Source organism: Dendrobates tinctorius, unplaced genomic scaffold (assembly GCF_039654945.1).
Source record: "Dendrobates tinctorius isolate UK_male_01 unplaced genomic scaffold, ASM3965494v1 ptg000073l, whole genome shotgun sequence".
NCBI lineage: Eukaryota > Metazoa > Chordata > Amphibia > Anura > Dendrobatidae > Dendrobates > Dendrobates tinctorius.
The window spans coordinates 38,096,283-38,124,244 of record NW_027361741.1 but is presented as its reverse complement, the minus strand read 5'-3'; the positions used below and the strand labels follow the sequence as shown (position 1 = coordinate 38,124,244).

The following is a 27,962-nucleotide window of genomic DNA, read 5'->3' as shown; positions in this document are numbered from 1 at the left end:
CTGAGATCTGGTGGAAGAACGGGCCTTGTGACAGGAGGTCGGGACATGTGGGGAGACTCCAGGGAGCGTCTGCTGTGAGTTGCACGAAGTCGGCGTACCATGTACGCCTGGGCCAGTCTGGAGCAATCAGAATGGTGAGAACACCCTCTTGTTTGATCTTCCTCAGGACTCTGGAGATCAGGGGAGGGGTGGAAAAATGTACAGAAGCTGGAACTGGGTCCAGTCCTGAAGCAGGGCATCTGCTCCGAGCGACCGCGGATCGCGCGTCCTGGCCATGAAATTGGGAACCTTGGCATTGAGATGGGATGCCATCAGATCCACGTCCGGGGTCCCCCAACGATGACAGATCTGACAGAAAACTTCGGGATGGAGAGACCACTCCCCCGAGTCCATTCCTTGTCGGCTGAGATAGTCTGCTTCCCAGCTGTCCACACCCAGAATGTGGACCGCGGAGAGTACCAACCTTGCAGCCTCCGCCCATTGTAGGATACGTGTTACTTCGGTCATTGCCTGGATGCTGCGGGTGCCGCCTTGATGGTTCACGTATGCCACTGCCGTGGCATTGTCCGACTGTACTCTGATATGAGAGTCTTCTAGCAGGTGATGGAAGGCTTTCAACGCCAGGAAGATGGCCCGAATTTCCAGGATGTTGATGGGCATGGTCGTCGCTTCCATTGGTGACCACCTGCCTTGTGCTCTGTGATGTAGGTGCACCGCGCCCAACCCATAAGGCTTGCGTCAGTGGTCAAAACCTTCCTTTGACCGGAGAGAAAGGATTTTCCCCTTGCAAGCGAGGTTGGTTCGAGCCACCAGTGCAGGGACCTCCTGGTGTTTGCTGATAATCGGAACTCCCTGTCGAGGGAGAACGGATTCCTGTCCCAGGACTTGAGGATGGCCAGCTGAAGGGGTCTGAGGTGAAACTGGGCAAATGGTACCGCCTCCATTGCTGCTGCCATCCTGCCAAGTACTCTCATGGCATACCGGAGAGATCTGGGGGACTTGCGGAGGAGTGTGTGAACTCCCAGACGGAGAGCCAGTGCCTTGTCCCTGGGGAGAATCACCAGACCCTTGGAGGTGTTGAATAGCATCCCCAGGAAGGTCAGAGACTGACTCGGGGTAGTCGAGGACTTCTGTAAATTGACTAACCATCCCAGGCGCCTCAGAGTGTCGATCGTAATCGAGACGTTGACCTCGCAGTCCTTGAGGGTGGGGGCCTTGATGAGAAGGTCGTCCAGGTATGGAACGACTACTATGCCTCTGGAGTGCAGAACGTCCATGGTACCTGCCATTACCTTTGTAAATGTTCTGGGAGCCGTGGCGAGACCGAACGGGAGGGCCACAAACTGGTAATGGTCTTGGTTGATTGCGAATCTGAGAAACCTCTGATGGGCGGGAGCAATCGGTATATGCAGGTATGCATCCTGTATGTCTATGGAGGTGAGATGTTCTTTTTCCATGGACGCAACGATTGACCGGAGGGATTTCATGCGGAAGTGACGAACTCGAACATACTTGTTGAGTTGCTTGAGGTCTAGAATGGGTCGGACGCTGCCTCCCTTTTTGGGCACCACGAGCAGGTTGGAGTAGAACCCTCGGAAGCGCTCTTCTGCTGGGACTGGCACGATGATTCCTGCTTGCAGGAGGGAAGAAACCGCTTGACAGAAGACCTGAGCTTTGAGCGTGGATCTTGGAGGGACAGAGGGAAAAAACCTCTGGGCTGGTAGTAAACTCGATTTTGTATCCTGAAGACACTATTTCCTTGACCCACTTGTCTTCTGTAATAGGCAGCCAGACCTGCTGAAAGAGTAGCAGTCGTCCGCCTACAAGTGGGGTGTCTTCCAGAGGGCATGAGTCAAGATGAGGGAAAAGTCTGAGGTTTTCCTCTTTTAGATTTTGCCTGGCTTGCCTTTGACTGCCAGTTCCTGTCCGGCCTCTGTGCCGCACGAGTGTTGTCCCTGCGGGGGGGAACAATTATGGTTTTGTGCTGGGCGTGAGACTGACCAGCCTGAAAAATTCCGAAAGGATCGGAAACGAGATTGATTACGCCTTTTAAACGTGCGTTTTGGTCTTAGTTGAGGGAGGGAAGTACTTTTGCCCCTGCTAGCATTGGATATCATTGTATCCAGCTTTTCACCGAAAAGACGGCCACTGAAGTACGGGAGATTTGTTAGGGACTTTTTTGAGGCCGCATCCGCTTTCCATTCTCTTAGCCAGAGAATACGCCGGATTGTGATGGCGTTTGATGCTATTCCCACTATCCCTCTTGCAGAGTCCAACGCTGCATGGACCATGTAATCTGCCACTACTGCAATTTGCACCGCCTGGTCCGCCAGCTGAGGATTTGAAGCTTGAAGGCCCTTTTGCAATAGATCAGCGCAGGCCATGATGGCCTTGGCTGCCCAAACTGAAGCAAATGCGGGAGCCAGAGAGGCACCTGTCGCTTCAAAGATTGAACGAGCCATGCGTTCTACTTGTCTGTCTGCTGTGTCCTTGAGGGTTGAACTGTCCGGCAGCGAGAGAAGCGTTTGTGCTGCTAGTCTAGAGACTGGAGGGTCCACTTCAGGCGGATCTGTCCAATCCTTGGTGTCTTTCTGTAGAAAGGGGTACCTTGCTTCCAAATACTTGCGATTGGCGAATTTTTTCTCAGGCTGTGAAAAATGCTTAGAAAGGATTTTTTGAAATTCCGGGTGATCAGGGAAGACCTTCGATGGTTTCTGAACACTTTCAAAGGAAATCTTGTGTTCTGGTGCTTCCGGGGTTGGATCTGAAATGTCCAGCACCCGAAGGATGGAAGAGACGATATCCTCAACTATCGCAGTATTGCTAGGGGGACAAGGGAGCAAAGCGTTCTCTGTTTCGTTATCTCAACTGGAGTCACATATGCCCTCTGAGTCTTGCGCATCGCTAAGGAGCTCTCTAGCGGGCGAACTAGAGCGGAGGTTTCCCGTGGTCTGGGATCGTTGTGGAGATACGCATTGCCCTTCTCTATCAGGGGACGGCCTCGGTGACTTGAGGCCACTGTGTCTTTCCCTGGAGAGGGAAGACCTATTGCTATGTGAGGACGCAGATGAACGCGACCTGTGGGTCCGCGTACGCCTCGAACTGTCGGAAGCGCCCTGTTCATGAGACCGGACGTCCCTTTGATGGGTAACGTTCATAGCCGAGACATGACCCTGCAGAGCCTGCAGTAATGTGGAGGTCAGGTTATCTATAGACTGTGTCATAGACTGCGACATCTGAGTCGCCCATTCCGGCGCAGTAGTGGTCGCAGAAGCGTTGGTAGGGACTTCTTGGGGTTCTGATCCTGTTTTTTGGGTACAATCCCGGCAGTGCGGGTACGTGCTGCCGCTGGGGAGAGTGGCCTTGCAGGCTGTGCAGACTGCATAAAAGCAGTCTTGCCTGGTTCTTTTCCTTGAGCCCGACATAGTACCTAGGCTGATTAGTGGAGGCCCTACAGGGGTATTTACGCAGAGGAAAGGAGTAGGAGAGCGCTATAGGTTATAGGAATTCACAGCTGAGTACAAAGAACCCAGCTGTGATCTTACCCCACCGGTGCTCCCCCTTAGGTCCAGCGCTGATAAGTCCCACGTCCTGTGCCCCCCAGAGACTGCTGTGCTGCCTTCCTTCAGGTGCAGCATGCGCGTGACTGGGGCCCTGTGGAGGGTCCCTTGGGGCGCCATGTAGCTACTGCTGCTGCAGAGACCGGGGCGCAGGGAGCCCGGTCTCTGATAAGTGCCGCGCCTCTCTGCACCTCCCCCGGTCCCAAAAGGAGCCCACAGGTGGACTGGGGTCCCTGGTGCCTGGTACAGGCCCTACCTGCGGTGTCTTAACCTAATACCCCCAGAGGGGGATTAGGGAGGGTGCTGCTGTCTCCGTCAGGGGGCTTCATCATCGCCTCAACCTCGACCCAGAGCCGAACAGAACTGAGGAAGGAGGGGGGTCTCGACCTCGAACTAGTACCTGAGGGACTGGTGAGGGAGCAACATGGGGAATAGCCACCTCGACCTCAACCGGGTACCCCTAATGGGGGACCGAGGAGGGAGCCATGCCGGGAGTCTCGCTGGAGACCCGCTTTTCTTCATCTGTAGTCCTTTGGAAAAAAATCCAGGAAAAAGACAGAGTAAAAAAAAAAAAATTCTCAGGTGTGCCTCCTGCGACACTAAGCAAAAACTGGAGAAGGCCGACGCCGTCCAGGGGTGTATACTGCAGAGGAGCAGCCAAAGTTAATCTTTTTCAGATTATGCATAGTGTCGCCTCCTAGTGGACAGCAGCATAACACCCACGGTTCTGTGTCCCCCAATAAGGCGACAGAGTAAAAATGAAAGTGCAAAAAAGAAACAACGACAGGTCCTTAAGGGCTTGAAGTCCCGGTGCCAAAGATCCATTACTATTTGATATAATATTGTGATGTACTGATTAGTGATGAGCGAGTATACTCGTTGCTCGGGTGTCCTTCGAGTATTTTGGCGTGCTCGGAGATTTAGTTTTCGTCGTCTCAGCTGCATGATTTGCGACTGCTAGACAGTTTGAATACATGTGTGGAATGCCTGTTTGTTAGGGAATTCCCACATGTATTCAGCCTGTCTACAAGTCGCAAATCATGCAGCCGAGACGAGAGAAAACAATCTCCGAGCACGCCAAAATACTCGGAAGACACCAGAGCATGCTCGGGAAAACACGAGCAACGATACTACTAGCTCATCACTAGTACTGATTCAATAGTGCTGGTTAATGATGAGCAAACGTGCTCCGATAACGTCTCATCTGGGAGTGCTTGTATATTATGGCTGTATGATTTGTGGCTGTTATACAGCCTCAACACATTTGGGGATTCCCTAACAGGCAGGCAATCCCCACGTGTTCAGGCTGTCTAACAGCAGCAAATCATGCAACCGCAAGGTCTCGAACATAATATACTAGCACTCCTAGAAGCTCGGTAATACCAGAGCGTGCTCGGCTAAGACATTATCTGACGACGTTCGTTCATCACTAGTGCTCGTTACAAGGAGGACGTACAACTGACAGACATAGAAAATGTCATCTTCTGTTCCATACCTTCAAATAGATGGTCACTCTCTGCTTTCAGCAAGCAGTTAATGTTCAGAGGAATGAAGAGCTGAGCTCGCAGTGGATCGCCATACAGATAACTCGGTAAAGCAAAAGGACCCTCGAGAACTGGTACAAGAAGGAAACCACAGGAGGTCGCTTTTCTGTGCCAACCCTGAACCTACAGATGAATAAGGAAATAATAATAATATAGTTTAATAATGGACAGCTAGGGGGGGCGTGGCTTGCTGATGGCAGGATACAATGCACATTCACAGAGCTCCTGAATGACCCATCGATTTAACTAGTTTGTAAAGCAGCTTCATTGTGTCTATGTTCAAGAAGAGACCCTCTATGGCTCCAGCCCCGTTCCCTTCACCTTCAGACTCTGGTATTTCCAGATATCTGCGTTCCAGGTCAGTTCCCTCTGGGCAGATTACACAGGAAAAGATGGCGCCTACAAACGCTGCAGAATGTTCTAAGCATGGTAAACATTCACAACAGGGGGCAGCTGTCCATGAGCCAAGGTTCACAGCTCTGAAACATTTCTTATCAGATCTTTCTGAGACAGAGGAGTGGGATTGGAGAGAACATATTCCTTCTATTCCCACACGGAGGAACATGGAGGAAATGTTTAGCAGACTAGAAGAGAAACAAGCTCATGCCATTGAGAAAGTGAACCAGGAAATTGTTATATCTGACCATACATCACAAATCTCAGACATGCTCACCCATCTTGAGGACATATGAAACCATCATAGGAGGAACAACCTTCGCATACGTGGATTAACCGATGATCTCTCACCTCAAGATCTGGAGAAAACTGTGACTACCCTCTTTTGCAAACTATTGGGAAGAGACCCTAATCATTATATTGAGCTGGACAGAGTCCATAGGTCTTTGGGTCCCTAATCACCCTCAGTATTAAGACCAAGAGACACTTTCTGCAAACTGCATTTTTTCAGAGTAAATGAGAACATTCTACAGGCTGCAAGAGCCAAACAAAATATAAAGTTCTTGGATTGTGATGTTCAGATTTTCCCAGATCTTTTGGCCTCACTCAATAGTCCCCCACAGCCACTCACAAAGAGATGGCTATACGCTGGACCTCATCTTCACCCGCCTCTGTTCCTTTTGTTTTTTTTTTTAATCAGATAGTTTTTATTAAAAGTTTTAGAAATGACAGGCATGTACAACTTACAACATGTTGTCAAACATTCCCTTCCCCCATAACACCCCCCTCCCCTTGTCCGATGGCATATGGACTGGTACATAGCGAATAAACCCATTTCCATCACACAACCATATCATATGAGAAATGACGATTAACAACCGACAGGAGACCACCCCCAGGGCCCACTCATTAATCTAGGAGATTTGAGGCAGCCAGGCCGGGAACCTTCAACCATCCCTCCCATATTTTCCCAAAAATATGCGGCACACCCCTCCTTAGGTACACAAACTTTTCCCTATATAATATTTGGTTCAACCTATTAATGTATTCTTTTCTTGAGGGGATTTTGGCAGAAATCCAGTGATAAGCTATCAGCTTTCAGGCCACAAATAGCATTCTGGCCACAGCAATTTTAAGGTATTGATCCCCTCCCACCTCATCAACATAACCCAAAACACAAATCGTGGGGTCCCTGGGAATATCCTGTCCCGTGACCAAATGTATAAGGCTAAGGACCACGATCAAGAATATTTGTAGGCAAGAGCATGTCCACATCATATGTAAAATGTCCGCATTATCCATCGTGCACCTGGGGCACCTCGAATCAAACCGTAACCCTCTACTGAACAACCATTCGGGAGACCTGTATGTCCTATAGAGGATATATAGCTGAGACAGGCGGCCAGGCTCACTAAGAGATAATCTGGGAATCATCTGTAGAATCGAGTCCCACTGTTCCGCTGATATCATACCCAGCTGTTGTTCCCACTTTGTCAGTGCACCAATAGGATGCCTTGACAGGACCTGTCCAAGTAAGCCACCATACACCATCGAAATCAGTCCCCTGGTGGACCCCTGCATACCAAGCCTATGGACAATGACGTCGTGGTGTACGGTTAGGTCAACTTTTTTGCTCTGCACCATATACGCGTGACGCAGCTGCAAATATTGATAAAACAGAGCGTTGGAGGGGAAATTCCCGTCCCAATTGCTCAAAAGTTTTAAAAACCCCTCACTCCACCAGCTGCGACACCCACCATATGCCAATCCGCCTCCAATGAGCAAAGCCTCTGAGCGTTTTCATGCATGGCAAATGCTGATTGTCCCATATGGGGGAGTACTTTGTAAGACCGCGTATTCCTCTCAGCTGCCTCAGCTTATCCCATACCCTAACCATTAGAAGCACCGTAGGGAACCTGAGTGCAAGGGATCGAAATCTACCCGACTCCAGACTCGACACCAGTGATTCCCGCCCCACTAGGAATTGAAGGATCTTCTGACCTCCCACCAAATCCACCAACTCGCCCTCCATTCCTCCCGCTACATGCTGGCATTGGGAAGACAGAAAATAAAGCCATGGGTTGGGCAACGCAAGTCCCACCTCTTCTTTAGGTTTTTGCAAGTGTTCAAGTTTAATTCTCGCGCCTTGTTTTAGCCAGATGAGCTCTCTAAAAATCATATTAATTTTATGAAACCTGTTCTGGGGAAGCCAGACAGGGGAGTTATGGAGGACATATAAGAGTTGCGGCATAACTACCATCTTCAACAGATTCACTCTTCCCACAACAGAGAGGTGTAGCTTTGCCCAGGCCTTAACCTTCTGTTTGATCCTGTCCAACAGCAGAACAAGATTGAGGCTCTCATAGTCTGTCAGCTTATTGGATATTCTTATGCCCAAATATTGGAGGGACGTTGCAACCGGCACACCTACCACACTGCAGGAGCTTGAGTCCAGTGGGAGGAGCGCTGACTTCTCCCAGTTAATAACCAGACCCGAGACCTCCCCAAACGCCCCAAGAAGTGTCATCGTGTTTTGTAATGATCTGTCCGCGTCCGCTAAAAATAACAACAGGTCATCCGCATATAATGCTACCTTCTCCTCATGCTCCCCATACCGGAATCCCTCTATGCCAGCATCCGATCTTACCCTTGAGGCCAATGGCTCCACCGCGAGAGCAAACAGCAGCGGGGATAAAGGGCATCCCTGCCTTGTTCCTCTATGAAGTGAAAAAGGATCAGACAACTGACCATTAGCCCTCAGCCGAGCACTCGGCTCCGAGTACAAGAGCTTGACCCAGCCAATAAAGCCCGGGCCAAAGCCCATACAGTGAAGCGTCGCCCATAAATAGTCCCACTCCACACTATCAAATGCCTTAGTGGCGTCTAGGGACAGAACCACCCTCTTCCCGGCATTATCAGCCCTCACCTGCATATTCAGGTATAATCTCCTAATATTCATAGCCGATTTGTTGGGCATAAACCCCGTCTGATCGGGGTGTATTAACACAGCTACTACTTTTGAGAGTCGAATGGCCAGGACCTTTGCTAAAAGTTTAATGTCTAGCGTCAACAGGGAGATGGGCCTATACGACGCGGGCAGAGTTGGGTCCTTATCCTTTTTCAACAGCACGGCAATGACAGCTTCTCGCATAGACGGTGGGAGAACACCCCGTTCCAAACTATCATTAAACACTGTCAATAGAGCAGGGAGGAACACCGTTCTATACCGTTTGTACACCTCAGCTGGCAACCCATCTACCCCAGGTGCCTTACCATTGGACATGGTTCCCAGAGCCTCCTCCAACTCGTCCAGACTTAGAGGTCTATCTAGAGAGTGTCTGTCCTCAGGAGTCAGCCGTGGGAGATTGGCAGCCTCCAAAAAGGCAACAACATCCTCCGTCGGGGCCCTAGCATGTGAGGAATATAAGTCAGCATAAAAAGTCTCCAGAATTTTTAAAATCCCCGGTGCGTCAGTGAGTAGTCGCCCATTCACATCCTGAAGACCCGCTATAGTCGCAGACCCTCTCTGTGCCGATGTCACGACAGAAAGCAAATTCCCCACACTTTCCACACTCTCAAAATATTGAGTAGATTGAAACAGCCGTTTTTGCGCCACCGCCTCTAATGTCTGTTTGGTCACCTTTGACTGCGCCTCCCCCAACCGCTTCCGAGTGGCAGGTGTGCTCTGTGTTGCAAGGGCCCTTTCCGCATCCTCCAGTTCCCTGAGTACAAGTTGTGATTTTGCCCTGGAGGCGGTCTTTATTTTAGAAATCTCTCGTATGTACATTCCCCTTAAGTACGCCTTTAAGGCCTCCCAGACAATCCCACTAGAAGCCGAGCCTCTATTAAAACTAAGATATTCCTACAACTCGGGGATAAAGCCGTTATTCTTATCGATTAGCTGCAGCCAAAACGGGTTGAGGCGCCAGAGAGGTCTATCACTCCCCCTGTTCCCGCCCCCCCCCAAGCATGACTGAAACAGGCGAATGATCAGATACCGTTCGCGCCAGATATTTAACCTCTAAAGTTTTCCCCAGCATAAGATCATCACCCAGGGCCAGATCGATGTGAGACAGGGAGGAATGAGTAGAGGAGAAGCACGAGAATTGACGGACACCAGGGTTACGGCATCTCCACAAGTCGGTCAAAGCTATCTCCTGCACGAGCACCCCAAATGGCGTAAGATTACCTCCCAACCTCAGAGGTTCATGGCTACCCCTGTCCCAGTGTGAATCCAGAATATTATAAAAATCTCCCGCCACCATATGCGGAACCCCCGGAAAATCTCTCAGAATGGTAAGAACTTTATAGATAACTCTACTGCTGTATGGCGGAGGTATATATATAGATATCAGCACCAGTGGGGTAGAAAAGATTATACAAGATAAAAGGACAAATTGCCCCTCTGTGTCCACCACCACCCGGTGACACTTAAATTGAGTCCTGGAGTGAATCAATACACTAACCCCCCTAGAGTATTGGGAATGAGTAGAGTGAAAGCCCGCCTGTACCCATCTTTTATCCAGGATTCCCAGCGTCTCCTGTGTGAGATGCGTCTCCTGCAAACAAACAACCGCCGGCTTCTGGTCCGTTATGAAGGAGAATATGGCCTGTCGTTTTACCGGCGACTTTAACCCCCTGATATTCCAACTAAGTATCTTAAAATCAGCCATTATCGTACCATAGCATATTGCCTACCATCTCCCCCCCAGCCGTACCATAGCCAATATTGAAATGTACAAATATGCCAAAGGACATTTTGAACCTAGTCCCTCCCCCCTCCCCCCAAAGAACACCCTCCAACAGTTCCTTGGGCTGAACCAAGGGTGCAACAGGTAAGGGTGCTGTCGAACCCTTCCACCCCATTCAGCAGGCGCTTCAGTTCCTTTTCACTACCCACATTTGACAGGATATAACCCCACAGCACTTTGCATTTTTCCTTATCCGTATTCAATCCAAGGCCCCATAAGGACCACAAATTCTTAAAGAACAGCATATAACAGAGTAATATAAGAATAAACGAAAATATAACTTCTTAGGCAGTCCATTGCCTCAGGACCGCAGACTTCAACCACAAGGCTCCATAATAACTGAGCGAGCCAAGATACCATCAGCCACATTCCTGCTCCTTCCCCTCCTTCCTCAACGGTCGCTCATTAAGGTCCAACCAGTCCACAGCTTCCCTGGGGTCCAGAAAAAAGTGGATTTTATTCCAGGCCTCAACACGCAGTTTAGCCGGGAAAAACATGGAGTACTTGACGCCACAGGCTCTCAGACGCTTCTTGATGTCTGTAAACTTCGCTCTCATCTTCTGAACCTCCGGCGAAAAGTCCGGGTAAAAGGAGACTCTGGATCCTTCTATTGTAAGGTCAGGGTGTTCTCTTGAGTATCTAAGGATAACGTCTCTATCCCTGTAATGGAGGATTTTAGCCAGCACAGGTCTTGGTGGATGACCAGGGAGGGGGGGCCGAGTCGGGACTCTGTGTGCTCTTTCCACTATAGGTGTGTTAGATTGTCCTCACCTACTTTTTCCTTAAGCCATGTTTCAATGAAGGCAGTAGGATTCTTTCCCTCACAGCGCTCTGGCATGCCCACAATACGAACATTATTCCTTCTGGATCTATTTTCAAGGTCGGCAGTTTTAGCCCAGACAGCTGCCATGTCCTTCTTGAGCTCTGTACAATGCTGTCCTGAGTCAGAGGCCGAATTCTCCACAGCACCCATACGTTTTTCCAGCTGGCTTGTTCTGTCTCTAACACTGTGCAGTTCATGTCGCACAGTCTGCATAGACTCCTGCAGAAAGCCCAGTTGTGTCAGGACATGTGAGATCGCAGTCCCACAGTGCACCACTGCCAGCATTACATCTTTGTTGGTGGGCTCGTCTGGAACTTGTAGTTGCAAGGCTGAGGTGCTGTTTATTTCTTTCCACCAGATCACTCCAGCTAGGCTCAGCTCCCTTCCCCCCCTGCGCTCTGGCATGGGCAGCCTCCTCCTCCTCCCCCATTCCCGGGCTCATGTCCTCTGCCACAGTCTCCTGGTCCATATCAGAGTCCTGGAGAGACTCCTGTTCTGCCTCGGCCGTGCGGGCAAAGCGCTGCAGCCTGACCGCCACTGCAGTGTTCCTAGCCGCGCTGTCTTCTGCGCCCTCCTCTAAGGTGCGCGCTGTGGCGGCGGCGCCATCTTGGCTCCCCGCTCCGGCCTCTCCTGCCACCCTTCTCTGACCTTTTTTCACCATATCCTGGGGTGAAGCAGCGATCTCCGTTGCCCCGCGGTGTCTACCGACTCCGGTGCAGCCTCCAGGGGTTATACTAGCCGTGCTGTGGGGACGGAACGGCTGAATTAAGCAGGTATATGCGGGAGCTCAGCGGGCACATGTCTTCCTCACATGCCGCTCAGGCCACGCCCCGCCTCTGTTCCTTACTAATCTCACCAACTCACCCCTCCCCGTCTGACCACAACCTACTGACATTCTCTTCCCTCTCCTCTCCTAGTGCGCAATAACCACTCCACAAACTCACTCACCCTCGCAGAAATCTCAAACACCTCAATTTAAACTCACTCTGAGTCCCTTATCTCCCTTATAGACATAGCTTCCTTACATGACACAGAAGCTGCTGCCACTTTTTATAACACCACAATAACCGCAACACTCGATTCGGCCACCCCCCTCATTCACACCAAAACTCGTACAATCAACAGGCAACCCTGGCTGACCAGCCTGACCAAAGAACTGAGACTGGCTTCCAAGGTAGCTGAGCAAAGATGGAAGAGATCCCGTTCTGCCGAGCACTTTTTTGCATACAAGCAGTCCCTCGCCAGCTTCAAGTCCACGCTTGGAAGAATTTGCAAACCTTTTACAATCTACAATAGCATCCGTCAGGGATGTCCACTTTCGCCCCTCCTTTATGTTTTAGTGATGGAGGCACTGTCAAACACCATTAGGGCCAATGCATCCATATCAGGGGTTTCAATTGGTAATACAATGCAAAAAATGTCCATCTTTAACGACAATTTACTACTATACGTGACAACGCCGAGAATCTCCCTACCAGTGATTCTGGTGGAGTTTCAGTGATTCGCTCTACTCTCTAACTTTAAGGCAAATATCTCTAAGTCAGAGATCATTAACTTGAACATTCTGGAAACCGAGGCCTCACACCTCAGCTACACATTTCCCATTAAATGGAAAAGGGACCAGATCAAATATTTAGGTATTACAATTCCAGCTGATATCGCACAGATCTACCCACTTAATTTTGCGCCGCTATATCGAAACCTGGAGGAAGATCTATCACATTGGTCCAGGCTCTCGGTCTCCTGGTTGGCAGAATTAACATTCTGAAGATTGATATTTTACCTAGAAATCTTTATCTGTTCCAGACTTTTCATTATAATTTACCCAAAGTCTTTTTTCGGAAGATTAAAGCAATTTCTTCTAAATTTATTTGGGGGGCATCTAAACCTAGATTATCATACAGAGTTTTGACAAGACCTAAAACCTTGGGGTGCATGGGTCTCCCAGATTTTGTGGCATACCATAGAGCATCAATATTAAATAGCATTTTGCATATCATAAAGCCTTCCAAAGGACTTTGGAATGAATTGAAGGAACACTTAAATCCCCTCCCACTTGCTAAGCTACTTTGGGGCAGACATACTTTTAGAGCCATGACATCTCCCCTAACACCTCTATATCGTGTTATATACTTAGAGCCATAACATCTCCCCTAACACCTCTATATCGTGTTCTTTTAAATACCTGGGACAAAATAATTAATAAATGTAAAATATCATCTGCTCCGGGTCCATTGTCTCCTATATTCTGTAGTCCTCAGGATGCTAGTGGTTTCCATTTCTTAGGCACACTAGATAATCCATTGTCCCAGACGAGACAGGTTGTCTCCCCGAGTGGAATAAAACCCTTAGAGAATCATTACACCAAGGCGTTCATCGGGTCAGGCTTGGATGGAGTACCGCCATATCCAAAGTAAATATTATTCAATTACCAGCCATGAGGCGTGGAGCAGACCTGTAACTGATTTTGAAAAAAATTTGTATTGGAAGGAGACTTCCTTTGCATTGTATTTCTTTGTTATGCGGGCTGCTGAAGAGGGAGGAGGTGCTAGGGACCCGTGTTCCCCATCAAGACCAATGGGAGAAGGAGCTGATTTATGCCAATCAGAAGTACATTTGTACTTCTGATTGGCATAAATCGTTCATTCTTAAGGCCCTTTTACATTTAGCGATGCACCAGCGATACGACCCGGTCAGGATCGCTGGTGCATCGCTAAATGATCGCTAGTGAGCTTTCACACAGAAAGATCTCACAGCGATGCAGCAGCGACGCAGCGCACGATACTCACCTTTCCACACAGCGATCCTGACGTCCTCCCGCCCGCGTCCAGCGTCGCTCGTCTCACACAGCAGGAAGCCCAGCAGGAAGCCGACGACGAGAAATGGAGCCGCCCGATCAGCGATGGACAGCTGGGGAGCCGGTCGGAGATAAGTATCACACATAGCGATATCGCTAGCAATATCGCTACTGCGTCACAAAATCAGTGACGTTTTAGCGATATTGCTAGCGATATCGCTATGTGTAAAACCCCCTTAACTCACAAATTATCTATATCATGTCAAATCCAGGAAACTAATTACAAGATAGTCTCCAGATGGTACAGGACACCAGACCGCATTCATCACATGTATCCTAATATGTATAACAAATAAGTGTTGGAGATTTGACTCCACTGTATGTAACATGACCCATATTTGGTAGTCTTGTCACCGAATATCCAAATTGTGGACAGGATTGTTTGATCTGTTTAATAAATTTTTCTGCACTAACTTCCTGAACTCTCTAGAAACAGCTTTACTATCAATGTTCCTATATCTGTTTCTACCAAAAGAGACCATTTAGAGTATTTTTAGCTGCAATGAGACAGATTATCCCCAGACACTGGAGTTCAATCACCATTCCTTCTAAATTGGATTGGTTTGAGGAGGTAGGTAACCTTATTCACATGGAAGAGCTCATAGTCTCTGATAGTTGGCTGAACTTGGACTTATACAAATATATGAGAGCTTGGTTACCCTAGACATCATTCAGAAATTCATCTGAATTTAGTACTTGGCTAACATCGCCATTCTAGTGATTTTGAGCCATTGATATCACACTCAGAATATGCAAAATTCCCCTCCCTATACCTTCTTCCTGTTTTGGCCTTTGTGTTACCCCTGACTCTTCCCCATTTGAATACAACAATTTATTCACATAACATGATACAAACGTTTCAATACTATTTGTTGCACTATATTCTCCCTTTCCAAATAAGTTTATGCAGGTTAATATACTTACAATCTGTCTATTGTACCTGTTGTGCAACCTGAATTTGATTTTGATGTATGTTGAAACATCAATTGTTAATTATAACTTCAATAAAAATATATTGAACCATAATAACGGAGAGGTAGCTATATATTCCAAACAGAAGTAGGCTTTCACAGGCAGGTCAATCTGCTCACCATCTCAAAAAGCACCGCAGCGGTTGCTGCCATCCAGTGCAGCTTAACCTCGAAGGCAGCGGTTAGGGAGAAATTGCCATGGTAATAGCAGCTACACCACTCCAACCGGTCAGTACGGTTATTAACATCCACATCCAAAGTTACCGTCCTCTGTTCTGGTACAGTAGCAGCTATACAAGGCAAACATAGATCAGAATTTTTTTTGTGTATGAAATACTATATTGCTGTCTATGATATAAGAGAAAAAAAACAGGCAAAAACCCCCAGAAAAAAAAACAAAGAAAGGAAACCAAGACAAGATGGGAATAGCTTCATGCAGCTTACTCTCTAAAGCATGCACTAACTAAAGCAAGCATGCAGGACAGCAAGCAGCCCGTAGGTTATAATCATTATTCACAGGTCACAATTAACCATGCAAGGAGTCCAAATCAAAGTTACCATATTCATACGGTAGAAACACCCAAAAGTAAGAGGTTAGGCAACTGGTAACAGAGCTTGTTCCAATGCTCTAGCTGGATGAACGCATTGCATGCAGGTTACATGATACCCAGTGGGGAGGAGCTGCTGGAGATGCTATTACAGCCAGTCAACCAAGAGGGGAACCAATGATATCACATGGACACAGGAATGTTGGAAGTTATAGTCTACTTTGCTTTCCTTCAATAGTTACATGAAATAGATGATGTAGAAAAATGTTCGATGACAACAAAGCAGCTTTTAAAGAACAATCAATCATACTCCAGCCTTTACTATACTGCAGATCCTTGGCGAAGATCACAATAAACAATTTAATAGATAAAGAAATACTAAACTTTGGTAGGGATATTGACGCTGGTATGTCATGTCTGGAGGAGAGCCTTTTTTTATACTAAGTTTTTGGACTATTTGAAGAAATAAAGTATAAAACTAGTTTTATGCTAACCACACAACATATCAAGGCAACAGATGGTCCACAGGAGATCATTCTCTTGGACCTAGCACTCCATCAGCTCCTCTGCCCGCTACGGGCAGCTACCTAGCAGCGCTGCGGCCTGGCTCCTTCCTCCGAAGCTGCGGCTGAAAGAGCTGTGCCTACTTGCATAAGAGGCGGGTCGACTGGGCAACCAAGGCAATAAAAATGGTGGGAGTTCAGAATGTAGCAGCTCCTCTTCCACTAGTGCCACCTCAACCCATTTCCGCTGGAAAGCAGTAAAATCTTCCATTGCAGCAGAATGCCATGTGCTCGGCTGTGGCAGGTTTGGTGCTGCTATGACAAAGAAACAGTTTATAACAATTGTTTAAAGACAGTGACCTTAAGCCAGAAAATAAATGTAAATTCGGGAGTAATCCACTGCTGAATCAGATGAGCATGCTGCTACCTTTATCAGGATCCTTTTCAGGAGAAATTCTATAAAGGTAAAATCCGTAGATGAAGGTTCTTAGGGTTTCACCTGAGGCATGCATTATGTACTGATCATCCAGCATCTTCTGCAAAACATTAAGTAGAGCTGCTAGAAAAGACCATCTCAAAAGTGTTAGTAATTGTCATAGGAAAAAAGAGTTTTCTTACTTGCATGATGTCCATGGCCATCACCTGACTCTGCACCCAGCTTATGTTATTGACCAGCCAATGCACAACCTCAGCACTGATAAAGCAGCATGGAGGCAGACCCTTCTGTTCAGACAGCAGCGGAATACCGGTACTAAGAGAAAAACACACAAAGTAGATTGCTTTCTGCCATTAAATCTAATTTCTTTTTAAAACTGCATACGGCTACATTGAGATCACACAATACAGTAGCATAAAAAGGGGAAAATTGGCTTATGTCACTGGGACACTGTATACACTACATTAGCTACTGGATACCTTTGAACTTCTCAGATCCACACAATGTATGATTTCCTACTCATTTTAGCAAATAACACTGAATGCCATTGGCCTCAGCATATACGGAGCACAATTTTCATGTTGATATGTTTATGTATCTCGTGTGCCACATTGAACAGATTTATGAAACTGATCCTGAAGATTGCTCTATCCAGACATGTAGCGCCCACTTAAAGTCATTACCGTGCCAGGCGGTTCAATACAGGATTTCCTGGGCTAATTAGAAGCTTTGCAAAGATCATGTGATGAAGTTACTGTTGTTTTTGAGGAATTATGACATATGTTAAATAATACTTTCTTGTTGCTCATGTGATCTGTGTAACTTCACAGAATCTAAAGTGATTCATTTTCACCTCTCATTTGGCATTTTCTAGCATTAGACCAGATGCTCACACTAATGTACCAATTTATTATTTGGGTTGTCTTAAAAAATACATTTGACAATAAGCTGATAAAGTGTTCCTTCGTCAATGACTGCTACATTTTCCTACACTACAACCAAAGGGGAAATTAAAGTGATCCTGTTATTTCCCCAAACACAATTAACCTGTAGATATTGGATTATTCTGCAGGTCAATAAAGTTCCGATGCTGCCCGTCTGCCTTACTGAAAGTGCGGCTACTGGGAGGAAATTAAGTTTATTCCTCCCGGGAGCTGCTGGCCGCTTATTACACAAAGGTGTCTGTAAGCACACCCCAGCACTTTCATTGACAGCTGCCTCTGCACAGATGCCATGCAGAGCGAGCAGTCAACAATGTGTCAGTGGCGGATTATAATGAGGTCAATTTGGGCAGTTGCCCCGGGCCCAGTGGGGTTAAGGGGCCCACAGCCCAGGCCAGTAAATTGCCCCATTATAATCCGCCACCGCGCAGGGCCGGATTATAGGCAGGGCAGGCGGGGCTTCAGCCCCGGGGCCCCCACCACAAGAGCTTCTAAGGGGGCCCCCACCACATTCCTGCTGGCTGCTGCAATGGCACTCCATCTTCTCCCCACCTAAAAGTGAGTGACCGTGGGGGCGGCATTATGTGCTCTGCTACCAGCAGCATCTACAAGTAGCGTGAACGCTGATGCTGCTGGTAGCGTGCAAAGGCTTGTGATGAGATCACAGGAGGTAAGGTGTCAGGGCCCCCGATCATGTGACCCCTGTCTCCTCCCCTCCTGTGACCTCATCACAGGTCCTGTGCGCACAGCACAGAGCACTGAGAGCAGCCATGTATGTGGAGTGCGGCTCTGCGGGTGGAGGTTGGTGCTGGAGGCCCCATTATTCGCTATGTGGAGTGCGGGTGGAGGTCAGTGCCGGAGGCTCCATTATTCTCTATGTGGAGTGTGGCTCTGCGGGTGGAGGTCGGTGCCGGAGGCTCCATTATTCTCTATGTGGAGTGGGGCTCTGCAGGTGGAGGTCGGTGCCGGAGGCTCCATTATTCTCTATGTGGAGTGCGGCTCTGCGGGTGGAGGTCGGTGCTGGAGGCTCCATTATTCTCTATGTGGAGTGCGGCTCTGCGGGTGGAGGTCGGTGCCGGAGGCTCCATTATTCTCTATGTGGAGTGGGGCTCTGCAGGTGGAGGTCGGTGCCGGAGGCTCCATTATTCTCTATGTGGAGTGCGGCTCTGCGGGTGGAGGTCGGTGCTGGAGGCCCCATTATTCTCTATGTGGAGTGCGGCTCTGCGGGTGGAGGTCGGTGCCGGAGGCCCCATTATTCTCTATGTGGAGTGGGGCTCTGCAGGTGGAGGTCGGTGCCGGAGGCTCCATTATTCTCTATGTGGAGTGCGGCTCTGCGGGTGGAGGTCGGTGCCGGAGGCTCCATTATTCTCTATGTGGAGTGCGGCTCTGCGGGTGGAGGTCGGTGCCGGAGGCTCCATTATTCTCTATGTGGAGTGCGGCTCTGCGGGTGGAGGTCGGTGCCGGTGGCTCCATTATTCTCTATGTGGAGTGTGGCTCTGCGGGTGGAGGTCGGTGCCGGAGGCTCCATTATTCTCTATGTGGAGTACGGCTCTGCGGGTGGAGGTCGGTGCTGGAGGCTCCATTATTCTCTATGTGGAGTGCGGCTCTGCGGGTGGAGGTCGGTGCTGGTGGCTCCATTATTCTCCATGTGGAGTGCGGGGGGAGGTCGGTGCTGGAGGCTCCATTATTCTCCATGTGGAGTGCGGGGGGAGGTCGGTGCTGGAGGCTCCATTATTCTCTATGTGGAGTGCGGGGGGAGGTCGGTGCTGGAGGCTCCATTATTCTCTATGTGGAGTGCGGCTCTGCGGGTGGAGGTCGGTGCTGGTGGCTCCATTATTCTCCATGTGGAGTGCGGGTGGAGGTCGGTGCTGGAGGCTCCATTATTCTCCATGTGGAGTGCGGGGGGAGGTCGGTGCTGGAGGCTCCATTATTCTCTATGTGGAGTGCGGCTCTGCGGGTGGAGGTCAGTGCCGGAGGCTCCATTATTCTCTATGTGGAGTGTGGCTCTGCGGGTGGAGGTCGGTGCCGGAGGCTCCATTATTCTCTATGTGGAGTGCGGCTCTGCGGGTGGAGGTCGGTGCTGGAGGCTCCATTACTCTCTATGTGGAGTGCGGCTCTGCGGGTGGAGGTCGGTGCTGGTGGCTCCATTATTCTCTATGTGGAGTGTGGCTCTGCGGGTGGAGGTCGGTGCCGGAGGCTCCATTATTCTCTATGTGGAGTGCGGCTCTGCGGGTGGAGGTCGGTGCTGGAGGCTCCATTATTCTCTATGTGGAGTGCGGGTGGAGGTCGGTGCTGGAGGCCCCATTATTCTCTGTGGAGTGCGGCTCTGCGGGTGGAGGTCGGTGCTGGAGGCTCCATTATTCTCTATGTGGAGTGGGGCTCTGCGGGTGGAGGTCGGATCTGGAGGCTCCATTATTCTCTATGTGGAGTGCGGCTCTGCGGGTGGAGGTCGGTGCTGGAGGCTCCATTATTCTCTATGTGGAGTGCGGCTCTGCGGGTGGAGGTCGGGGCTGGAGGCTCCATTATTCTCTGTGGAGTGCGGCTCTGCGGGTGGAGGTCGGGGCTGGAGGCTCCATTATTATCTATGTGGAGTGCGGCTCTGCGGGTGGAGGTCGGTGCTGGAGGCTCCATTATTCTCTATGTGGAGTGTGGCTCTGCGGGTGGAGGTCGGTGCTGGAGGCTCCATTATTCTCTATGTGGAGTGTGGCTCTGCGGGTGGAGGTCGGTGCTGGAGGCTCCATTATTCTCTATGTGGAGTGTGGCTCTGCGGGTGGAGGTCGGTGCTGGAGGCTCCATTATTCTCTATGTGGAGTGTGGCTCTGCGGGTGGAGGTCGGTGCTGGAGGCTCCATTATTCTCTATGTGGAGTGGGGCTCTGCAGGTGGAGGTCGGTACTGGAGGCCCCATTATTCTCTATGTGGAGTGCGGCTCTGTGGGTGGAGGTCAGTGCTGGAGGCCCCATTATTCTCTATGTGGAGTGTGGCCCTGCGGGTGGAGGTCGGTGCCGGAGGCTCCATTATTCTCTATGTGGAGTGGGGCTCTGCAGGTGGAGGTCGGTGCTGGAGGCTCCATTATTCTCTATGTGGAGTGCGGCTCTGCGGGTGGAGGTCGGTGCTGGAGGCTCCATTATTCTCTATGTAGAGTGTGGCTCTGCGGGTGGAGGTCGGTGCTGGAGGCTCCATTATTCTCTATGTGGAGTGCGGCTCTGCGGGTGGAGGTCGGTGCTGGAGGCCCCATTATTCTCTATGTAGAGTGTGGCTCTACGATTCGTGACCCCCGTCACGTGACGAGGGGGGCCCACAGAGTCTGAACTGCCCCGGGCCCTGGCTACCCTTAATCCACCCCTGGTCAGTGTGTTGCAGTGAAAAATACTGACAGCACGCGTACAACAAAAAATGGACAAGTGAATAAGACCTAAGGTTAAGTATAAGTCATGAACCGCCACTTAAAAATTTTTTTTTGTGAAAGTTGCAAATGAGTGTACAAATATCACATGCACCATAATTTGCACCTTTTGTGTACTAAAGAACTAAATAACACTTTATGGGTCAAGTATGAAACAGCCAATAAAAACAGTTTTATATAAAACTCTAGAACTATATAATGGCATCACGAAGACATCCAAACATTTCCACAAAGATGGTCTTGTATTTCTAACAAAAAGTTATCTAAATTCCAATTTTTATCCCAGCACTTGAGGCACCTACCTAGCGTGTTTCATAGCTTCCAGAATCTCACTTAAGCTTGCACTGGAAGGCAGCGTGCTTGGACCACCAGACACCTGTGACGCACTGACAGAAAATTATAAGGGTTAGAAACGCATTTTATTTAATCCCATATCCAAAATACTGTAATGTCATACCTTGACTCAGCTGAAGGAAGCTGCTGTTCGCCCATGTTCCCAACAAGGTTAAGTGCTCTGTCCTGTGAGATGTTGTTTGTCACTAAAGCATTATTCCCATCAGCATAAGGAGAGGAGCCTTGGTCAATGGAAATCTGCCACACAAAAAAAAACAAAAAAAAAAAAAAACACTTCCAAGTTTAGAATAAGCAGCAGAGAGATAAAAAAGAAGTGCAGACTAGGTAAAAGTAATATTGCCCTACTCTGTGAAAAATAACTGGCAGAATATTTGTACAAAGCGCATTTCATTATTAGTTGTATGGCTAAGCCAAGTTGAAATTACTATTACATCAGCCACCTAATGTGGCACTGTATTTGGGACGGGATAATCAGGAATTAAAAAACTTTTATGGGCTGAACTGCTCATGTTAGTGGGTTCACTTTATGGACAAAAGTACTGGGGACACATGCACATTACACCTGCAGGAGCTTTTAGGATATCCCATTCTAAGTCCACAGGCATAAGCCCCTGGGCTTTCACATTTTTGTGCTTTCATTTTCTATTCTCCTTCCAAGAGCCATAACTTTTTTTTATTTTCCTGTCGACATAGCCATATGCTTGTTTTTTTTGCGGGACAAGTAATAACCCCCCCCGTAGTTTGTAAAAACTAAATAAAAAAATTAGGGTTTGTATCACCATTTCCCGAGACTCATAACATTTTTACTTTTCCACTTTTATGTTCTTTGCGTCTCAGCGCTCGGTGACCCCACCAATTTTATGTAGTCTCCCAATTCGTCTACCGTATTGCAGAAATGCCGTTAAATTATGATCGTGGAATATTGAGAAAGGACAGAAATTTAATGAACTGATAGTGATGGCGAGTTGCTGGATGTTATACATCTGTGACCTTGAATTCCATGTCTCAGACGTATGTATAGAGTATAAAGCGCATATCAAAACATGCACAACTATACACTTACGTGCACAGTATAACACATGTCAGTATAAACACGGCATGCAAGTATGTGTTATTCCAATTAGGTGTTAGTATACAAAAGCATGTTCCAGACAAAATTAAATGACACACACACACACACACACACACACACATAGGATGCGAGATATGAATGACAAAACGTTTCATATAAAGATGAGAAAAACCTGTTATTGTCGAGTATCAGCAAGTGAAATATAAGGACATAGGCAATACTGTATTATATAACTACCACTTACACAGGTCCATGCAAAAAGGTATGCTTACAAACTCCTTTTTCACCAGACACTAACCTGTGGGTTGAAGGAAGGTGTAGTGCGTGGACTGCGCACAAAATCCATAAAGAAGGTCCCGTCCTGAGAGGGAAGCGATAGCGCAGACAGGCATAAAGAGAGGTAGTGACAGAGTGAGCAGACTACCATAAGTTTGAAAGATCAACAAGAATTGGAAAACTAGGCGTAACCAAAATGTAAAAGTAATGATGAAAGATATGCAAAATTCTCTTTCCACACACTACACCTTTTTACCCACCTTGCGAGGGCTGTCCACATATGTTGGGGTGACAACAGAGTCTGTGGCTTGACATGATGCCTTCCCAGCATGCACTAAAGATTGCTGCTCTCCTAAGCTTCTGAAAGTGAATAGTCATTGCATGGGTTAGGCTTGGTTCACATTAATACAATGTCCGGTAAGCAGTGTGTCGGGTTTTCCAACGGAAACCCTGATGGAACCCCAATGAAGCCATTCACTTGAATGAGTGGTTTGCCAGATTTTTGTGCAAGTCTGAGAAAGACAAATACTAGCAGGACAAAGGCCAGAGTATCCAAAGTAACTCCATATGCTTAATTCAAGTGAACTACTCCATCGGAATACTGTTTTTCGGGGATTCTGACAGAAACCCCTACCACAGTGCTCGACAGAGAGCACTGAATTAATGTCAACTAGCCTTAGACATGATGTATAAACTAGGCTAAGAACCTACTTTTGATTTGCCTCCATCTCTAGCAGAGCTGATAGTGCAGAGGTTCCTTTCTTTCCAACTGGTGGTCCAGGAGGTTCTGGTGGATGAGGAGGGAGCTGTAACCCTTTCATACCTGCTCCCTTCTATTAAAAAAAAATATACAACTTCAAAAACATGACAGAGTCATGTAGTTCTGGGATCCTTTACAGAAGATTACTTGTGCTTTACCCTAATCATTCGGTCTGATCTGTGACGTCGTCTAATGCGATTTAGTCCCTCTACAAATCGCAAAAAGCCATCCAACAATTGACCTTCCTCTTGTTCTGATCTAGGCCGATCACCATATAGATCACATCTCTGCTCCCCTTCAGTGATCCGTTTAGTAGGTCCCACACAAGAGGGGAGAAGTAGGAAGCGCGTGCGCCAAAATTTCAGTGACTCAATCAGACTGAATAGGATAAGAGCATTGAGAGTTCATGAATATTTTCCTTACTAACTAAGCAAAAGTAGAGTTGAGCTCCTTTGGTCGGATCGAGTTTCGTGAAACCCGAATGAAACAAAATTTGAGTCGGATGAAACTGGTCTGACTAGGGCAAAAAAAAAAGTCGGAGTTTCGTCCGAAACCCGACCCCAATGCAAGTCAATGGGAAATAAAAGTCGGCATTGAGCGGATGACATTCATCCACTCAATGCCGACTTTTATTCCCCATTGACTTGCTTTGGGGTCGGGTTTCAGACGAAACTCCGACTTTTTTTGCCCTAGTTGGACCAGTTTCATCCGACTCAAATTTTGTTTCATTCGGGTTTCACGAAACCCGATCCGACCAAAGTCGCTCAACTCTAAGCAAAAGCCTTTGTCACCTATGTCTTTTACCTGAAATCTTCTGAACCTGCAGAGCATATGTATTGGTCTAAATAGTTCCATTTGTAATCCTCCAGCCGCTCATGGGAAAATTCTACCCAGCTAGGCACAAAGTCACTGCCAGAGTGTGAAGGGCACAAGTTGTATGTATAACTGATTTGGGCAGATTCATATGGATATCTGTGCAAATGAGAACAGAAAACATTGTCACACACTGAAATACATAGCCCATGGAAGCTCATCTGTCTATTTCTAAATGAGCCTAAACGCTGCAGGCTAAACAGTATTGACCAGCCATGTAGCAGTACATGTGAGGTCATATAACAGACCAGTCTGGCAGAATGAAGAACTTTTATTCCCGTTAGGACATGTACAGCATTTGGTCAGTATTTTACATCAGTATTTGTAAGCCAAAATCAGGAGTGGAATAATCAGAATTGGTGCCATGTTTCTATTATACTTTTGCTCTGATTATTCCACTCCTGGTTTTGGCTTACAAATACTGGCGGCACGGTGGCTCAGTGGTTTGTATGTTCTCCCCGTGTTTGCGTGGGTTTCCTCCGGGTACTCCGGTTTCCTCCCATATTCTAAAGACATACTAATAGGGAATTTAGATTGTGAGCCCCATCGGGGACAGTGATGATAATGTGTGCAAACTGTAAAGCGCTGCGGAATATGTTAGCGCTATATAAAAAATAAAGATTATTAAAATAAAGATTATGTAAAATAATAACCAAATACTGAATATGTGAATGTGGCCTTAGAGGCAGCAGTGCACATGCTCAAATGCAGCTCCATTCATTCCCTATTGGGCTGACGAGCGCTGTTCTCGGCTTTTTCGGCAGCCCCATGGATAATGAATGGAGTGGCGTGTCGGTGAGGCATCCGACCTTACACTCCATTTTGTAATAAAAATTCCCCAATTTGATGATCAGTGGAGTTCCTAGAGATGGAACAACCAACAATTATTAAGTTATCACATATCATGAGGATAGGTAATGTCTAATTAAAACAAGTTAACCCCTTTAACTGGGTGGATAGAGATAGAAGCAATGCTACAGATGAGATTCCTAAGGAATATGGACAACTTCAGGAACAATTTTTTAGTAAATGCACGTATTTTGATTTAAAAATAATTTTTGCAATTTGGGATCTTTAAAAAATAAATAATTGACAGTTAAAGAGATTTTGGCCATTATTGCCATGCCTTTAGACAGGTTCTCTAACTTTTACAGCTTTGTATACTTCACTTTATACAGCAGGCGGATGAATCAGTAAACGGAGAATCTGTTTGTGAGCTTGTTCTGATGGCAGGGCCTATAACTGTGAGCATCGCCTCTATGTAGCAGAGGCAATCAAGTTGTGGCAGCTTCTATCCTCTCATGGATTGAAGCATGCCAAAAGTAAAAAAAAAATAAATAAAAAAAAAGTTTAAGTCACCCCCCTTTCGCCCCATTCAAAATAAAACAATAAAAAAAAAATCAAACACATATTTGGTATCACCGAGTTCGGAATCGCCTGATCAGAAAAAAAAAAAAAAAAAAGAAGGATTAACCTGATCGCTAAACGGCTTGGCGGGGAAAAAAAAATCAAAACGCCAGAATGTTTTTTTGGTCGCCGCGACATTGCATTAAAATGCAATAAGGGGCGATCAAAAGAACATATCTGCACAAAACTGGTATCATTAAAAACATCAGCTCCGCACGCAAAAAATAAGCCCTCACCCAATCAGAGATCACGAAAAATGGAAACGCTACGGGTCTCGGAAAATTGCGCATTTTTTTTTTTTTTCTTTTAGCAAACTTTGAAGTTTTTTTCACCACTTAGATAAAAAATAACCTAGACATGTTTGACGTCTGTGAATTCGTAATGACCTACAGAATCAAAATGGCAGGTCAGTTTTATCATTTAGAAAACCTAGCAAAAAAGCCAAACAAAACACAAGTGTGGGATTGCACTCTTTTTGCATTTCACTGCACTTGGAATTTTTCTCCTGTTTTCGAGTACAGGACATACTAAAACCAATGATGTCGTTAAAAGTTACAACTCGTCCTGCAAAAAATAAGCCCTCACATCGCCGTATTGACGGAAAAATAAAAAAGTTATGGTTCTGAAAAGGGGAGCGAAAAACGAAAATGGAAAAAAAAAGCTCCGGTCATGAAGGGGTTAAATGCCGCTGTCAGTGTTTGACAGCGGTATTTAACTAGTTAATAGCTGCGGGTGGATCACGAATCCACCCGTAGCTATTGCAGGCACATGTCAGCTGTTCAAAACAGCTCACCGCCGGAGCCCACATCAAAGGGAGGGATTGTGACATCGGCGTACTATTACGCCCGATGTCGGAAAGGGGTTAAAATAAAGCCCTCGCTGTGTACATAAAGTGTGAAATGAATAATAAAATTAAAAAACACATATAATCCATTGTTATCCATCTGTACAACATTTGCTCATCAACATGAGGCAACTGCTCATGCTGAAGAGCTGGGGAGAATGACTCGCTGCAGCGAGAGCAGGCCTATGATCTGCGCTGACCTCCGTGAGCTCATTGCAGTTTACCGTGAGTCTCATCCCCAATTATAAGAGGATGTTCACAATTATGTAACTACATTATTTTTAGTTTTGTTATTTTTATTTACCCTTTCAGAAATGATTTATTTCTCAATTAATTTGTACAGACTATGGGTGACTTTAAAGGTGGAAAAAGTTCTCAAATGATTTCTTTTTGTACAATATTATTTACAAGGCTTTGCTTGGCATTTTAACAGTAGTGTGTAGACATTTTATATCCACTGTATACCTACTCGTACGCATCAATGTAATATGCTTATTTTATCATACTTGCATAAAACTACGAAAAGTTCAGCAAAGTCTACGGCACTGGATTTAGGGGTCCGATCCCAGTCTACTGGCATCTCCAACTCCACCAGGATCGAGTGCACTCCAAATATATCTAGATCAGGGGTCTCAAACTCTGCAGAGTAAATGGGCCGCACATGAAAAATAATTTAAGCTGGCGGGCCGCATTCCTTTCAAACTTAACCCCTTCATGACCCAGCCTATTTTGACCTTAATGACCTGGCCATTTTTTGCAATTCTGACCAGTGCCCCTTTATGAGGTAATAACTCAGGAACGCTTCAACGCATCCCAGCGATTCGGAGATTGTTTTTTCGTGACATATTGGGCTTCATGTTAGTGGTAAATTTAGGTCGATAATTTTTGCGTTTATTTGTGAAAAAATCAGAAATTTGGCGAAAATTTCGCAATTTTCAAATTTTGAATTGTTATTCTGTTAAACCAGAGAGGCATGTGACACAAAATGGTTACTAAATAAGATTTCCCACACGTCTACTTTACATCAACACAATTTTGGAAACAAATTTTTTTTTTTGTTAGGAAGTTATAAGGGTTAAAATTTGACCAGCGATTTCTCATTTTTACAACAAAATTTACAAAACCATTTTTTTTTTTTTTAGGGACCACCTCACATTTGAAATCACTTTGAGGGGTCTATATGGCAGAAAATACCCAAAAGTGACACCATTCGAAAAATTGCACCCCTCAAGCTACTCAAAACTACTTTCTAGAAGATTATTAACCCTACAGGTGCTTCACAGGAACTAAAGCAACGTGGAAGGAATAAATGGACATTTTAATTTTTCCAATACAAATTTTCTTTTAGCATCGTTTTTTTCATTTTCACATGGGCAACAGGATAAAAGGGATCCTAAAATTTGTTGGGCAATTTCTCCTGAGTACACCGATACCTAATATGTGGTCATAAAACCACTGTTTCGGCACACGGCAGGGCTCAGAAGGGAAGGAGCGCATTTGACTTTTTGAATGGAAAATATGCTGGAATATTTAGCACTTGCCATGTCGCGTTTGGAGAGCCCCTGTGCGCCTAAACATTGGAGCTACATAACAATTGACCCCATTTTGGAAACTAGACACCCCAAGGAACTTATCAAGATGC

At 46.9% G+C, this 27,962-nt stretch overlaps 1 protein-coding gene across 6 annotated transcripts in view; it reads right to left on the bottom strand.

The window, feature by feature from the left end:
• Positions 1-27,962, bottom strand: part of DEPDC5 (DEP domain containing 5, GATOR1 subcomplex subunit) — a 196,914-nt gene that overhangs the window by 34,924 nt on the left and 134,028 nt on the right. For 4 of the 6 annotated variants that reach the window (XM_073582814.1, XM_073582811.1, XM_073582812.1 and 1 more), the window contains 12 exons: positions 24,001-24,168; positions 23,355-23,574; positions 23,148-23,269; positions 22,697-22,796; positions 22,459-22,521; positions 21,192-21,325; positions 21,037-21,120; positions 16,572-16,704; positions 16,381-16,489; positions 16,038-16,268; positions 15,023-15,192; positions 5,056-5,227 (listed from right to left, as the gene is read on the bottom strand). In XM_073582814.1, coding sequence (XP_073438915.1) covers positions 5,056-5,227; positions 15,023-15,192; positions 16,038-16,268; positions 16,381-16,489; positions 16,572-16,704; positions 21,037-21,120; positions 21,192-21,325; positions 22,459-22,521; positions 22,697-22,796; positions 23,148-23,269; positions 23,355-23,574; positions 24,001-24,168 — 1,706 coding nt within the window. The remainder of the gene's footprint in view (positions 1-5,055; positions 5,228-15,022; positions 15,193-16,037; positions 16,269-16,380; positions 16,490-16,571; positions 16,705-21,036; positions 21,121-21,191; positions 21,326-22,458; positions 22,522-22,696; positions 22,797-23,147; positions 23,270-23,354; positions 23,575-24,000; positions 24,169-27,962) is intronic. The other 2 variants (XM_073582816.1, XM_073582813.1) reach the window with 1 other exon arrangement.